This window comes from Lutra lutra, chromosome 2, assembly GCF_902655055.1.
Source record: "Lutra lutra chromosome 2, mLutLut1.2, whole genome shotgun sequence".
NCBI lineage: Eukaryota > Metazoa > Chordata > Mammalia > Carnivora > Mustelidae > Lutra > Lutra lutra.
The window spans coordinates 56,459,899-56,476,921 of record NC_062279.1 but is presented as its reverse complement, the minus strand read 5'-3'; the positions used below and the strand labels follow the sequence as shown (position 1 = coordinate 56,476,921).

At 40.4% G+C, this 17,023-nt stretch overlaps 1 protein-coding gene across 2 annotated transcripts in view; it reads left to right on the top strand.

Annotated features, from left to right (window-relative positions):
- Positions 1-17,023, top strand: part of MSRA (methionine sulfoxide reductase A) — a 437,055-nt gene that overhangs the window by 276,778 nt on the left and 143,254 nt on the right. For both annotated transcript variants that reach the window (XM_047717468.1, XM_047717467.1), the window contains one exon: positions 1,774-1,878. In XM_047717468.1, coding sequence (XP_047573424.1) covers positions 1,774-1,878 — 105 coding nt within the window. The remainder of the gene's footprint in view (positions 1-1,773; positions 1,879-17,023) is intronic.

The following is a 17,023-nucleotide window of genomic DNA, read 5'->3' as shown; positions in this document are numbered from 1 at the left end:
AGGCTAGGACTACTTCTGTACATTTTTAAGCTTCATATTGTTTGCAAATTTTTATTTCTACAGTCAGAAATTAAATGTGAGAAAAAAGATGAAAGATAATGAATAGACTTTTTTTCCTTTTCTGGATTCGTGTTCACTTTTCTTTCTTTGCTTGTTTACTGGACAGAATCCTGGACAAAAAAAACAGAAGGTTCTTAGGTTCAGGAATTCACTGGCTCCATGTGACCTTGGGCAAATGTAACTTCTAGGTGTCTCAGTTTCCCCCTCAGTATAATCACTGTGAGGGTTAAAGTGAGATCACTAACCTATGGGCAAACCCTTTTGCCAACTAAGGTGAAATTCAAGGGATTCCCAAACCACCGTGCGATCTGATCATTTAGGACTCACAGAACTCACTGAGAACAGTTATCCTCAGGGTTACAGTTTATTGCAGGGAGAGTATACAAATCAAAATAGCCAAATGGAGAAATGCATAGAGCAGAGTCTGGAAGGGTTCCAGTGCCAAGTTTCTGTGTTGTCTCCCATGCAATCAGGATGTGTTACCCTCCTGACATCCCTATGTGACAATACACAAAGAGTATTGTCAACCAGGAAGCTCCCCCATGCTTTGATGTTCAGAATTATTATTTGGGCTTCATTACATATGCATGATTAATGATTGTCCACATGGTTGAACTCAGTCTTTAGGTCAGCTGATTCTGCATTACCCAAAGTCCCCAGTCTCAGCACATGGTTGGTCTGTCTGGCATGGCCAGCCCTGACCCTAACAGTGTTGGGTGTGGCCATCTGGATTCTAAGATTCCAAGGGGCTAGCTTTCACCCTAAGACCGTTGCTGTGGCCAGCCTCACCTTAAAGAAGGATATTCCTATCAGGTATGATGCAGATTACCTTCCAGAGACCAAGGCAGAGAAAAGCCAGATATCTCTTAGGGCAAAGCTAAATTCTTTACTGCATGTAAGGTGCCCAGAAAGAGATGGAAAACAAATTAAATAGAGATGATATGTATGGAGGGTTCTATTATTTACTGTATCCTAACACTGTGAAATAAGGAAGGGCATGAATTCCAGAGGTACAAGGGCTACTACAAACACCCACTTCCCTGATCTCCAGAACTCTGGGACCACCTCTGAGAATGGGCACACTAACAGAGAGACCTTCACTGTGGTCAAGATGAAATAGGCTGAGAAAAGCCTTGTCCCCCACTGGGTATGTGAACCTGACCTGTTGCCCCTGTGTTAAGGGCACAGTGAATATGTCCCTCCATTAACGAATCAATCTGATGTGAACGAGGTAGAAGGCTATTTGTCCCAGGTTTCTTGATCTGGCACCATGTCACCCTGTAGTGCAGCTGTGCTTACTGCATATCGCAGGGAGTGATAATAAAAATAAATTGGCTCATTCCCCTCGCCGAGTTTCAAACCTTGAGCTCTATGTCAGATTGGATCCATAAGGTTTCATAAGGGTGAGATTAAAAAAAAAAAAAAAAGAAAACCTGAGTTTGTTTTCTCGTGAAATTAAAGAAAAAAATTAGAGCCCAATGACGAGAAGTCATCACCCTCAGGAAGCTTGCCAGAGGACAACTGTATGCATTTATGGAGACAGAACCAGTGACAGACTTGCTATGAAATCGTTAGCTAACGTACTGTTAGGCTCCCTCCCTTGCTGCGGAGGGAAGAACATGAGCCCTTGTCTGGTGGTTCTGTGGAAACAGACGACTTGTAGTAGATTGGTGTTGTCAGTAAATTTTGGTTGTACATTCTGTTTCTTTTAAGGAAAAACTGGCCACGCAGAAGTAGTCCGAGTGGTGTACGAGCCAGCACGCATCAGCTTTGAGGAACTGCTCAAGGTCTTCTGGGAGAATCATGACCCGACCCAAGGTAGATGAGTGAGCCAGTATTTAATTATCTTACTAATTACAGCTGGGATAATTAGTGTTTGAGCTGCATGGAAGAGATGAACCTTGAAATCACACAGGAGCTCAAGAATATGATTGCAGACATTTATTGACGGAGGAGAGGAGGGGCTGGGGAGCAAACGGGGGAGAGAATAAAGGCACAGCCACAGTCTGCGCTCCTCCCCCCTTTACAGCTGTCAGGGGTGGGAAAATTCCCACAGAGAAAGACGCCAGACAATAGAGATTCGTTCACCTTTGATTATTGCATTATTCCTCCTTAATGCAGTCTTTTGTCTACAAAATTAAAGTGTCTTTCTAGCAGCTCCAAAGTTTTCCTGATTTATGGTTCTTTTATTTCCCTGAATTTAGCCTTTCTCATCTTTTGACGTTATCAGGATTTTTTTTTTAATGTCTGTGGATGATTAAAAAAAAAAGAAACATAAAGGTAAAGTGCAGTAGTCAGTGGGTCCACAATGCTTGGATTATTTAAATATTTCATTTGTCTTCTTTGGAATTGGTGATATTAATATATCTGGGCTATAAACAATGGTGGCCAGAAATTTTATTTGAATGCACACACAAGCAAAATTCCCTGTTGGCATATATCATTTGTAATATTCAATAATGAAGCAATTTCCAGATTTCATCCTAACAGCCTTATAAGCACTGCCTTGCCAATATGATGATCTGATATTATGAGGCTTATGAACTGAAAAGTCCTATATAATAGATGTGATTTTCACAAACCCTGTTCATTTAGCAATCAGTCTGTTTAACAAAAATATTTTCCCTTTGGTGTCAGGTTTTTGTGTAGCGGGTATGCTGTGTTGGCTGTTTCTGAAGAAGGGGGTGTGCTTTTCCAAATGTGCATTGTGCTTTGTGGTGGAATTTTAATACGACCCTGGCAGTACAGGGCGGTGGTGGGTCTTGAGTTCTGATTCTAAGTACCACCCAGTGCCTGGGTGATTTGCTAGAGGGCAAAGGTCAGAACTAAGGCAAGAGTAGCAAAATGATAAAGGAGCCAGGGTAATGCAGGTTCAGGATCCAGGCAAATCCATCAGGGTGGGTGAAAGCCTAGGAGGGGTGCCAGGAGCAGGCGTTCCTGGTTTGGCATGGGGTATAGAGTGGGGGGATGAGTTTGGGGGGCATAGAGCGGGGGGGATGAGTTTCTAGCAGGAGAGTGGTGAGATATGGGGCAGGGGAGGTAGAGAACTGGTAGGGTAAAAATACTATAGTCAGAAGGTTCAGATTCACCCTGGTTTGGACTCTTGGACCTGGCCTATCATATGTGAAAGGCAGGCCTAACAAACTTAGGGTCATCTCAGCAGGAAGCTCTGACAGTGAGCATCATAAATAAGAGTGATGATGGCTAAGAGCTCATGCTGGTGAGCCTTTGATCCAGGTGGAGTAGGCATTTGGCTCCCAAAGCCAAAGGTCAGGGAGAGATGCTCAGCATTTCAGAGTTCTCAGTGGAGACACAAATTAGGAGCCCAGGACAGCCCGAAGTCATGTAGGAATCACGCTCACTGCAGGCCCACAAGGTTGGCTATGTGGCCTTTGACTTGGCCAACCATAGTGTCATGTCCTGATACAATCACTTTATGTCTAGCCTTCGCAAAATTTCAAAAAGGGTGAAGCCTGTCATGCACTTCTCTCTCTCCTTCCTTCTCTTAACTTCTTTCCTATTTTATCCCATCTTTACTAGAACACCTCAGTTAACTATGCCACTGGTCCTGACCCCTAAATCTTAGGGGGAGTTCTACTTTTTAAAAGAATCTTAAATGAACCTCTTGTTCTCTCTATCCCATTATCAAATTTGTCTCCACTGTGCCTCACTCCTCTTTGAAATTCTTGGTTTATTGTGTGTATTATTTGCTAATAACAAAGTACCGCAGATTGGGTGGCTTAAACAACAGAAATTTATTTTCTCACAGTTCAAGAGGCTAGAAGTCCGAGATGAAGCCTTTGGCAGAGTTGGATTTTTCTGAGGCCTCTCTCCTTGGCTTGTAGATGTCCATGTTCTCCCTGGGTCCTGTTCACATGGTCTTTCCTCCATGTGTATCTTTGTCCTAATCTCCTCCTCCTATAAAAACGCCAGCTAGATTGGATTAGAGCCCACCCCAATGACCTGATTTAATTTTAACCTTCTTTTTAAAAAGATTTTATTTATTTATTTATTTGTCAGAGAGAGAGAGAGCTAGCAAACAGGGAGAGTGACAGACACAGGGAGAAGCAGGCTCCCCACTGAGCAACTGGTATTGGGAGCCTGATGTGGGACTCTATCCCAAGACCCTGGGATCAATTATCTGAGCTGAAGGCAGACACTTAGCCAACTGAGCCACCCAGGTGTCCCTTAATTTTAATCTTTAAAGACTCTATCTCCAAGTAAGATTATATTCTGAGGTACTAAAAGTTAGGGCTTCAACATATGAATTTGGAGAAAATATAGTTCAACCCAGAATACTGTCCAATAAAGTAATAGGTTGGTATACTATTCTTCCGGAAGTATTTTGATTTGAACAGAGGGGTTGTAGACTCATAGACAGGAAGAGACTTTAGGGGTCATCTGATTAATCTTCAACTTCAATTCTATAAGCCAAAAGATGAAATTGCTGCTGATGGTGTTCACAGACAATAGGATTTGATTGTTCAGTGACATATTTTTAACCCTCATATTTTAGACAAATTATGCATGTAGAGGAAGAATTTTTTTAACCCTTGTATAGGTCTGTTTCTACTTAGAATAGTGCTTGATGCAGTATATATATTCACAGATACTAAATCACAAGATATCTGATTTTCCACATTATTACTAGGATTACTTTTGTTGGAGAGTTTAGTGTAATGGGCTATGGGAAAATCTTTTTCTGCATTCCAAAGTTTCCCATTACACTTCTGGAAATAGGGTGAAATGAGTGATCATATGACCCAGGCCTGGCCAATCACAGTATCTGTTTCTGTTGGCAACAGTGTTTGATTCAAGGCATGGGTATTTGACCCAAGCAGGACAATATGGAGTCCTTCCCTGGGACTGTCATGTGAGAGAATAAGGTGTTCTCCCTTTTCTGGGGCTGCCAAGGTGGAGGTGTTCTGTATGTCCACAGGAGAAACAAGGGAGGAAGTTTAGCAGAGACACTGAAAAACGAGAGCTGAGAATAGAGAATCTTTCGGAGACTGAGGACCTCTCAGTTATGAGAACTACTAGGTAACTACCCTTCTCCATCTTTTTTAACTGAAGCTAGTTTGTTGGGTTTCTATTACTTGCAACAACAACAAAAATCCTTGCTAATCCACTCATTCAACTTAATCATTGTGCTTATTATATCACATATTATTATACATGTTATTACATGTATTTATTAGTTAAACCATGTTCATTTGGCTCTGTAAATCAGAGGTCTAAAGCCATTTGGTTAATAAATTTATCACTGACTCAGACATGGAGTGGAGTACACTAAAGATTATTTCCTCAAGACCTGTTGGTGGTTTGATTAGGGGGTTTCTTCAGAATTCAGAATTAAGAATTGGGGCTTGAGATTCGGGATATATGGCCTGAATACATATCAGATCATCTCAATATTTCTAAACTATTATGAAAGACAGTCAGTCATTAATGACACTGATCTTGTGTCTCCTCTGCTTGCCAGACACTGTGTTAGGTCATGCTGAATCACCAAGTTGTCTGTAAAAAGCAGCAGTATCCAGCCCCTTGCTAATGCACAGAGAAAGTCTATTTCTGTAGGAAGAAAATAGTTTAATCCAAATGTACTGAGATCAAATGAGCCTTCATTATGAGTATAAGACCAACACACTAACCTGAAATCATTAAAACAAGTATATGTTAACACTGGAACTTTAAAAGCAAAAAACATCAATTCAGAACTCCAGAGCCAATGAATTTAATATTCCTAGGGCATCCTAAGGTCCAAAACATGTAGTCACATGTAATTTTTCTGAGGTAAGAATCTGAAGCCCACTCCCTGAAGAATGGGCTTGAAGTGGGAGATAGCTGGGATGCAACTGAACATGGCCTTCTGAACACAGCTTCTAACATCTCTACTTGAAGTCACCTGGTGATTCCTGTCACTTTTCTTAGTATTCAGAAAAGAGACCACCAGATGAAAGAAGTAGAGGCACATAAGACTGACTGGTCTTACTCAGTGGACATTTCAGAAGACAGCAGGACATTGGATTTGGTGGAGACTCTCATCGGTGAAGCAATAACCTACTCTAGGTTGTTGTCAGAAGCATGAGTGATTCTTAACACTGCATAAGGGATACTCTTCCTATGTCAGAGTTACTTATAAACAAAAAGACAAAACTTGAGTCAGTTTGAGAAGTTATTGACCTTTGATGTGAGGATTTGCCCAGAAAACTGACGAGTCTTAACAGAAACATTTCAAGAGAAATGTATTTTAATTAGCATATTGAAAGACTTTAGTACTTTGTAGAGTCATTAAATTTGAAGGGGTCACTTTTTTTTTAAAGTTATGATTCACTTTGTTTTGTGAGAGAAGCAATATCTTAGAATGATGTTTGCAAATGTGGGGACTCTTGCTAATGTTCAGGATTTGCTGTGGTAGAAATAGCAAGAATTTCAGCTTAAAGTCCCTTTTCAGTTCATTAGATCTTCATGGCATAGATTAGGCAGAGAAATCCTGCATTCTTTGACTGCCTCAAGGTGCTGTAGGAGCTCTATTGGTATCTGCCCTAATGGCAAGGCAGAAATTCCCCCAGTCTGCCATTTGGAAGGGGGCAAAGCTGGTGAGAGAGCTGTCAGAAAATGTAGACTTTTAAAGATACTATTTTAAAGATATTTCACAGCCAATAGACAATGAGTCCTAAGAGAGTTCTACCCAATGGATTAGCTTCAGGTGAAGTAAGAGACCTAATAGCGTTGTCATAGATTCGGCCAGTAATTGGAATAGTTTTTTTTCTCTTAATTTACCAATTACCACAAAACCTGTGTTTTGCTGAAGCACTCAGATACCACTGTTTAAGCTAATATGTACTGTTGTACTCATGGGACAAATATGACTCCTCCAGGCTCCTAAGGATAGATTAGAACATGCTCATCCCTGACCATGTGGACCATGTGGAGTCCAGACTCCCCAGTCTCCAGACAACATGGCAGAGCCTGAGACTTAGGAGATTTGGGTTCTGGGCCCACCTTACCCTTTCCCAACCGTGACCTTGGCCAAGACACTTACTCATTCTGAGCTGTTTTCTCATCTGCCAAAAAGGCAGATGCCTATACTGCGTACGTCATAAGAATTAAATGAAATAATGTGAAAATAACTTGACAATGGTCAAACATCATACAAGTGCCAGGCATTATAGCTATGTCCTTCTCAATACAACAGTACAGTTTCAATGAGCTTATTGAGTTATTTTTTCTTAAATATTTTATTTATTTATTTGACAGAGATCACAAGTAGGCAGAGAGGCAGGCAGAGAGAGGTGGGGGAAGCAGGCTCCCCGATGAGCAGAGAGCCTGATGCAGCACTCGATCCCAGGACCCTGAGCCAAAGACAGAGGCTTAACCCACTGAGCCACCCATGTGCCCCAATTATTGAGTTATTTTTATATCCTTGATTTCTGTGGGAAAGTATTTACCTTTTACCTATAAAAGTGTGGGTTTTCTGCCCACAAGCTTTCTTTGGTCCTTCCTGTTAGTTGGAAAGGTTTCAGCATTGTTGATGTTGCCATTCTGTGATGGAGTGGCTGCTGGGGGGCTAGGTAGTGGTGGTTGTGAGGGTGAGGGACAGGTGGCTCCTTAACTTTGCCGCTGACATAGTCATCCAAAAAAAAAAACCAGATCGGATCCCAGCCACTTATGCTTGATCTGTATCCCTCTACCTAGCACCCTCTCTGTGTGAATTACACCATTTCAGTCCTATTCCTGCATGAAGATATAGGGCACAGGCCCATACCTTGGGCTAAGCCACAAGGACACAAACACACAATGTTGAAAGATTTCAGCTTTGTCTCACTTGATACAAGTCTGACTTCTCAACCTGTTTTACTCTCCTTAACCCTGGGAAAAGGGAGAGCAACATTTTTCAAGCACCTCTTCTGGGCCAGTCTTAGTGATAGAGGCTTTAAATTTATAATTTCACTTAATCTTTACCACAGCCTTATAAAGTGGGGTTCATTGTAACCCCATTAACAGAAGAGAGGAAATTAGGTTCCAAAAGTTTGTCAGTCTTGCTTGATGTCAATGGCAGTAATTGGACCCAGCTCTGTCTAAAGCTCAAGGCTGTTTTCTTTCCCTGCACCAGAGGGGCTCAAACTTCTGACTAGGAGGACCTCTTCTAAGCACAAATAATTTTATGGATCCCCCATGTGATACAGTTGTGTTCTTAGTAACCCATTTAAAGCAAATGTATTAAGATGCCACTATGAATTTAATTACACTTTAAATCGAATGCTTATTTTATTAACCACCACAATGTCACGTACCTCTGGAAAATGGAAATGCTCATATACACAGTGCATTCTACAGACTCTAGGCTACGCTGGCTGCATGGTTGGATTTGTGGACCTCTTGTAGTAGCTCCAGGCCTTCTCAGGGGACTGTGGCTACAGATGGGGGACTCTTCCAGCGTACTCCTGAAGATGCAATGGCCTTTCTGAAGATTCCTGCTGCTTGAGACTGCTGGTTGACTCCAGTGTCAATTCCCCCACTTCTGTAGGATTGGAATTTTAACTGGATTTGTAGCCACCAGTAAAGACTACATTTCTCAGACTCCTTATGATCAACTCTGGCCACGTGTCAGAGTTCTGAATACCAGGGCATGAGTAGAGGTGATGATGTACAACTTCTGGGTTCTGTGTACTTAGAGCAAGGGAGTTTTCTCTTTCCCTTCCCCGCCTTCCCTCAAGTCGCCTGTAGAGGTAGTGGTGAGCCAGTTTGGACCACAGGGATGGAGGCCTTGCACTTATAATGAAGAAGCTACAAGCTAGAAGCTCCCAGAGTTACCATCCCAGGCTGGACTCAGTGCAAAAGCTATCTTCTGTAACCTACTGTTATTTGGTTCAGTTAGGGATTTTTGTTGTTGTTGTTTTTCCTTTTCTACAACAGCTGAGCTTATATCCTTACTAAAATAGTCTTCTACTAGAAGCTGGTGATGAACTCCCAGTCACTCTTCGGAAGATCTTAATTAAAATGTTTCCTTAATTAAAGCATCTTTAATCAAATCTATCAAGAGTATGGACCCTGGGGTTAGAGAAGATATGGCTTTAACTGGATCTGCTGTGAACTAGCTATGTGACCTGGGAAAGTTATGGCACCTCACTGAGTCTCATCTCTCTCTATCTTCACTGGAGTGCCTGGGTCTGAGCTGTCACTCTCACTCATCTGGCTGCTATGGTAGCCTCCTGACTGGCTTGTCTTGCCCTTTCCGAATCCACTCTCCATAATGACCTGTCCTCATCATGACACATCATGACATATAATGACGTAGATCCCTGTCCTGCTTAAAGCATTTTGCTGGTTGTCCATTTTGGGTGGGGGGGTTTAACATACAGACTCTTTACAATGGCCAGCCCGACTGCTTGGCACTCTCTTGTGCAACCTCAGCTTCTGTGCCCTACTTTACTGCATGTCTGCTGCTGTGCCCTCCTTCACTCCATTCCTGGAAGACACACATGCTTTCTTGCCTGGGGCCTTGTACCCACTGCTCAGTCAGCCTGCAGCTCAAGCCATGACTGGCTCCTTCCTTCCTTTCCTTCAGCTTCAAGCATCATGTCTTCAGAGAGGTCTTCCCTGACCACTGCCCCCCAACGAAAGTAGTACCCCCAGCCCTGGGAGTGAATGATATAGGCTCAGCTATTGTAGAGAAGGAAAAAAAAAAAAGGTCTTAAAAGTGAGGTTCCCATAAAATATTTTGTCTAGAACATATGAATGAAACCTCTACTGCTCCATCTACCAAAGAGTTCCTACCAACACAATGTGTGTCAGGATGTATGAGGGAATGTAGTCTGTTGTGTGAGGCCAGTGCTGAGCAGAGTAAGCAGCCATAGATAATAGCCACCAGACTCATCCTGTCTCTGTAAGAGCCAGGTCTCCAACTTCTGTTTGTCTTGCTCCTTCTGGAACCCTAGTATCCCTTCACTTTTTCTTTATCATCTTCTCCCAGCTCATGTTCCGAATATCTTTATCTTTCCCTGGGCTTGGTTCATATCCTTGATCCTCAGTCAACTTCTCAGCACCACTTTTCCTCCCACTCTCAGCCTTCACCTCTCACAGTGAGTCCCCAGTTGTCCTCAGAAAGCTTTGTCTGACTTTCCCCAGTGGGCTACATGATCTGTGGTGTTAGGTTTTATGGGGCCCGAGGACTACACACCCCGAGCCTGCTGCCTTAGCCTTCAGTGTCATGAGTAGGGGATTAATGGGGCTCTTTGGCTGATAGTTGAAATGGAAAACTCTCCCTACCTCCACCAAGGATTCTCTTCTATTTAGTGCCCTTGGGCTCCACATCTCCCCACCCCACATGTCCCAGCACACTCACCATGAAGTATTGCTTTACATGGGTTATTCCCAAGAAGTCTCTGAGAATTGGTGGTAGGCTTGGTCCATTCCATCTTCAGAAGGTTTGCTTCCTAGCCTCTTTCCAGGTTTATGGTAGAGAAGCGAGCCTCCTCACGCTGTCTCCTGGGAAACATTGATTGGAGAGAGAAAAAAAGTCTTATTTCCTTCTGTTTCTCATCAAGTTGGCAATTACATGCTGGTGTTCATATATTTGAACTTGCCAAATTAATATCTGAACTTCGTTGTGCTGACCCTCTTAAGTTAGTTTTTTTTATTTAAGTCACCACTTTTGAAGGACTATCCTTTTTTTAGACCATGTACAAGGAATCTATCATCTGCAAATAATTAGACAGTGGGAATTATATTGTATTGCTAATGAGCAGATGTGCATACTTATAGTGGAAGAACAGCTGCACACATATAAAATGCAAAAACGACCCAAACCCGGCATTATGAATTCTGAAAGGGATCTCATTCTTTTAAGAATTTCAGAAACAGAAAAAAATGAAACAAAGCATTTAACTGATATTTTTCTTTATTAATTGTTCTTTCAGTGGCACTTTTCCTTGCATAACATTATCAGACATGTACATACTATCTTCGCTCTTTGCAAATGCGCTATTTGCACTTTCAAATCCCTCTCTCGTATAATATTATAGAGTATTTATATTTAACATTTTTCCTTTGCCTTTCTAGTTCTGTAAGGATCTGGTGCCTCCAACTTGAATGAGAGACTCTTACTGGGTGCTTTTTTCTGGACTGGGCATTGTGCTAGGCACAGTGCATGTGATCCCAACCTGTGAGTTGGTGGCCTTAGGCCCATTTTACAGATGAATAAACAGGCCCAGAGAGGTGAAGTGATTTGTTACAAGCCAGTTATTGTTTGTGAGAGAGCTGGGATTTGGACCTAAGGCTTACTTAGTTCCAAACCTTGTGTTCTTTCCATTGTGTGGTACTCAGTCCCACACTGTTAAACATTGTTATACGATGCTTTCAGCCATTAGAAAACACAACACACTATGACTGAAAACAGGAGCGCACTATCCAGTGAGAAGTTTCTGTCCTCATGAGCTCCTTGGAATGTCCATTACAATTTTATAACTCTGTTAAGCATATTGCAAGATGAAGAATTCAAATAGTCTGGCTTTTGAAAATTTTTAGCCATGAAGAATTCCACATATTTTAGATAGGAATGGTTAGGTCATTTAAAATTAGAGTTTAGTTAAAGAAGTTCCTAAAAGAGTTCTTATAGGGCATCAAAACTTATGGGGTATAGTAAAAGCAATTCCAATTTCCTAAAGGAAGTTAGAAATTACTGTGAACTATCCAGTAATTAGAATACTACACATCACAACTTACAGGGCATAGTTAAAGCAGTTCCTAAAACAGACAGACAGACAGATAGACACACATTTAGTTATTTGAGAGAAAGAAAAAGAGAACATGTGGGGTGAGGGGCAGAGAGAGAGGGAGAAGCAGACTGAGCAGGGAGCCTGAGGCCATACAGGGCTTATCCCAGTATCCTGCGATTATGACCTGAGCCTAAGGCAGACACTTAACTGACTGAGCCACCTAGGCTCTCCCAAAAGGAAATAAAGAGCCTTGATTAATATATTAGAAGAAGAGAAATACTGAGCTAAGTGTCCATCTCAAGAACTTAGAAAATCAACAACAAAATAAACCAAACAATGAAGAAGATAGGAATAATAAAGACCGGAAATAAATTAATGGAAAGTAAATAAGTAGTACAGAAGATTAATAATGCCAAATGTTGGAATTTCAAAATGCCTAATAAAATTGACATTTGTGCATTATGGACATTGCTGCTACCAAAATTAACATTTTGGTAAGCTGATCAAGAAAAAAGTGAGAAGGTGCAAATACCCAACATCAGGGATAAAAAATGGGATATCATGACATATGAGCAACTTTCTGTCAATAAATTTGAAAGTTAGATTAATTCCTTAAATATCTAACTTAAAAGTGAATAGACCTATAGTCATTAAGAAATGGAATCAGTATTTAAAAAGCTTCTCATTACAAAAATCACTAAGTTCAGATGGCTTCATTGATGAATTCTATCAATGTTTAAGGAAAAAAAATTATTGCAATTTGGGGCGCCTGGGTGGCTCAGTGGGTTAAGCCGTTGCCTTCGGCTCAGGTCATGATCCCAGGTCCTGGGTTTGAGCCCCACATCGGGCTTTCTGCTCAGCAGGGAGCCTGCTTCCTCCTCTCTCTCTGCCTGCCTCTCTGCTTACTTGTGATTTCTCTCTGTCAAATAAATAAATAAAATCTTAAAAAAAATTATTGCAATCTTCCACACAATCTTCTAGAGATTAAAGAATGATGGAATTCATCTTATGATTTTTGCATAGCCTTGATACCAAAACCTGATGATAAGAGAAAAGAAAATTACAGCTCAATCTTACTCATGCACATATATACAGAAATCTTTAAGTATTAGCAAACTGAATGTAGTAATATATACAAAGCATGTATATATCATGACCAGTTACATTCCTTCAAGTAATGCAGAGTTGGTTTAGCATTTTAACATCAACAGATATAATTTACACATTAGTGTAGTAAAAGAAATAAGGCATATGATTATGATATGGTTAAGCTTCAGTGAGCGTAGGTCTCTGAAGAGTTCATGAAACAAAACTGTTCTGAATGCCTTTTTAATAATTGGACATCACATAATCAAGAAATAAACTTGTAGTAAGTTGTCACTGGAATTTCGGGGTTTATTAATTTACCAGGAGTTGGTACGTTGAGGTAGACTGCTGCCAAAAACTTTTTAAAAAGTGTGACATTAGCTTTGTGGTTGGGGAGCTGGAAGATACAATATCCAGTCTTGCTTATGGTCTGGGAAGATTTTACTTCTCTCCAAATATCTTACAAATTCCATGTACACCCAAGTGAATGAATACCAACAGTTTTTGTTGCTACTTTTGTGGATCTTCAAAGCTGATTCTGATGTTTACATGGAAGTGCAAAGTTCTTGAAAAGCAAAGATGCTCTTGATAAGGATAAGAGGATGGAAGAACTTCTACATACCAAGATCTATTATAAAGCAACAATTACTAAAACAGTATGAAGTTGATGTAGGGACATATGACTAGGCCATTGCAATGGAATGGAGAGTCCAGAAACAGATCCACACATACGCAGAAATGACAGATGACACACTTGGCATTTCAGTGAGCAGTGCAAGCGTGACTTTTTAATAAATAGTGGTAAGATGATTTGGGTTTTCATATGGGAAAATGTTAAATTGGATTTCTACCTTGTGCCATACACAAAAGTCAATACTGAGTAGGTTAAAAAGCTAACTGAAAGCAAACCTACAAAACTTCAGTTTTGTAATGTCATTATCATATCACCTTGGGTTTGAGAAACATTTCCTTTTTTTGTTTGTTTTAAGTTTTTTTTTTTTATTCCATTTAGTTAACATATAGGGTAGTATTAGTTTCAGGTGCAGAATTTAGTGATTCCTCACTTACATACAACACCTGCTCATCACAACGAGTGCGCTCCTTTATACCCATCACATATTTAACTCAACCCTCTGCCTGCCTCCCCTCCAGCAACCCTCAGTTTGTTCTCTATAGTTAAGAGTCTGTTTTATTTTTGCCTTCCTTTCTTTTTTTCCTTCTCTGTGTTCATCTCCTTTGTTTCTTAAGTTCCACATATGAGTGAAATCATATAGTATTTATCTTTCTCTGATTGACTTATTTTGCTTAGCATAATACATTCTAGCTCCATCCATGTTGTTGCAAATGGCAAGAGTTCATTCTTTTTGATGGCTGAGTAATATTCCACTGTAGATATCTACCACAACTTCTTTATCCATTCATCATTTGATAGGCATTTGGGCTCTTTCATAATTTAGCTATTGTTGATAATGCTGCTATAAATATCAGGGTGCATGTGTCCCTCCAAATCAGTTTTTTTTTTTTAATACTTTGGGTAAATACCTAGTAGTGCAATTGCTGAGTTAGAGGGTAGTTCTATTTTTAACTTTTTCAGGAACCTCCATGCTATTTTCCAGAGTGGCTGTACCAGTTTGCATTCCCATCAGCAGTGTAAGAGGTTCCCCTTTATCCATATCCTTGCCCACATCTGTTGTTTCCTGTGTTGTTAATTTTAGCCATTCTGACAGGTGTGAGTTGATATCTCTTTGCAGTTTTTAAAAAATTAATTAATTAATTAATTAATTTTATTAACATATAATGTATTATTTGTTTCAGTGGTACAGGTCTGTGATTATACAATTGACAGCGCTCAACATATAGCACATACCCTCCCCAATGTCCCATCACCCACACCCCATCCCTCCACCCCTCTTCACTCTAGCATCTCTCAGTTTGTTTCCTGAGATTAAGAGTCCTTTATGGTTTGTCTCCCTCTCTGGTTTTGTCTTGTTTCATTTTTTTCCTCTCTTATCCTATGATCATCTGCTTTGTTTCTCAAATTCCACATATCAATGAGATCATATGACAATTGTCTTTCTGTGATTGACTTATTCCACTTAGCATAATACCTTCTAGTTCCAACCACATTGTTTCAAATGAGAAGATTTCATTTTTGATGGCTGCAAATATTCCTCTGTGTATGTCTCATGCTCTCTCTCTCTCTCTCTGTGTATTACATCTTCTTTATCCATTCATCTGTCAATAGACATCTAGGCTGTTTCCATAATTTGGCTGTTGTGGACATTGCTGCTATAAGCATTGGGGTTCTTGTGTCCCTTCAGATCACTACATTTGTATCATTGAGGTAAATACCCAGTATTGCCGGGTTGTTGGGTACTCTGTTTTTAACTTTTTGAGGAACCTCCATACTGTTTTCCAGAGTGGCTGCACCAGCTGCTTTCCCACCAACAGTGTAGGAGGGTTCCCCTTTCTCTGCATCCTCGCCAACAGTTGTCATTCCCTGACTTGTTGATTTTAGCCATTCTGACTGTGTGAGGTGATATCTCATTGTGGTTTTGATTTGTGTTTCCCTGATGCCAAGTGATGTTGAGCACTTTTTCATGTGTCTGTTGGCCATTTGAATGTCTTTTTTGCAGAAATGTCTGTTCATGTCTTCTGCCCATTTCTTGACTGGATTATTTGTTCTTTGGGTGTTGAGTTTGATAAGTTCTTTATAGATTTTAGATACTAGCCTTTTATCTATATGTCATTTGTAAATATCTTCTCCCATTCTATTGGTTGTTTGGTTTTGTTAACTGTTTACTTTGCTGTACAAAAGCTTTTTATCTTGATGAAGTCCCAATGTTCATTTTTGTCCTTGCTTCCCTTGCCTTTGGTGACGTTGTTGTTAATTTTAGCCATTCTGACAGGTATGAGATGATATCTCATTGCAATTTTGATTTGTATTTCCCTGATGATGAGTAATGTTAAGCATCTTTTCATATGTCTGTTAGCCATCTGTATGTCTTTGGAAAATGTCTATTCATGCCTTCTGCCTATTTCTTTCCAGGATTATTTTTGGGTGTTGAGTCCGATAAGCTCTGTTTAGATTTTGGATACTAACCCTTTGTCAGAGACATCATTTGCAAGTATCTTCTCCCATTCAAAAGGTTGTCTTTTAGTTTTGTTTATTGTTTCCTTTGCTGTGCAGAAGTTTTTTATCTTGATGAAGTCCTAATAAATGAGAGGTGGTTCAAGATGGTGGCATAGGAAAATCTTGCAATCACCTCCCATAGACATACCCAAAATACAGTTACTTATGGAGAAATTCCCTCTTAAAAGAACCTGAGACCTAGCTAAATAGCTACTTCACAATAAGGGATCAAAAGGCCACAATAAGATGTGTAAGAAAGGCAGAGTCTTGCCCAAAAGTCTACCTTTGGTGTAGTGACCTGCCATTGAGAGAGGTCTCACAAATATGGAACTCCTCCATGAGGAACAAGGGGCTTATGCCTCACCTGAGGCACCCCAAACCTTGGGACCTGCACTGGAGAGATGAGATACCAGAAATTCTGGCTTTCAAAACTAGTAGGGCTTACATCTAGGAGAACCACAGGGTTGTAGGAAAGGCAAAAATACACAATGTGGAAAGGTTAGTCTCTTCAATAAATGATGTTGGGAAAACTGGACAGCCACATGCAAAAGAATAAAACTGTCTTACACCATATACAAAAATTAACTTGAAATGGATTAACAACATGAATATAAGACTAGAAACTATAGAACTCCTAGAAGAAACATAACCGGTAAGCTCCTTGATATCACTCTTGGCAATATTTTTTTGGATCTGACTCTGAGTGATGGTGACAAATACAATAAAAAACAAATGGGACTACATCAAACTAAAAGGCTTCTGCACAGTGAAGGAAGCTATCAACAAAACAAAAAGGCAACCTACTGAATGGGAAGAGGTAGCCCATGAAAAATTGCTTGACATCACTGTCAGAGAAATGCAAATCAGAACCACAATGAGATATCATCTCACACCTGTCAGAATGACTATTATCAAAAGGATAAAAAAATAACAAGAGTTGGTGAGATGTGGAGAAAAGGAAACCCTTGAGCACTGTTGGTGGGAATGTAAATTGGTGCAGCCACTATGGAAACAGTATGAAGGT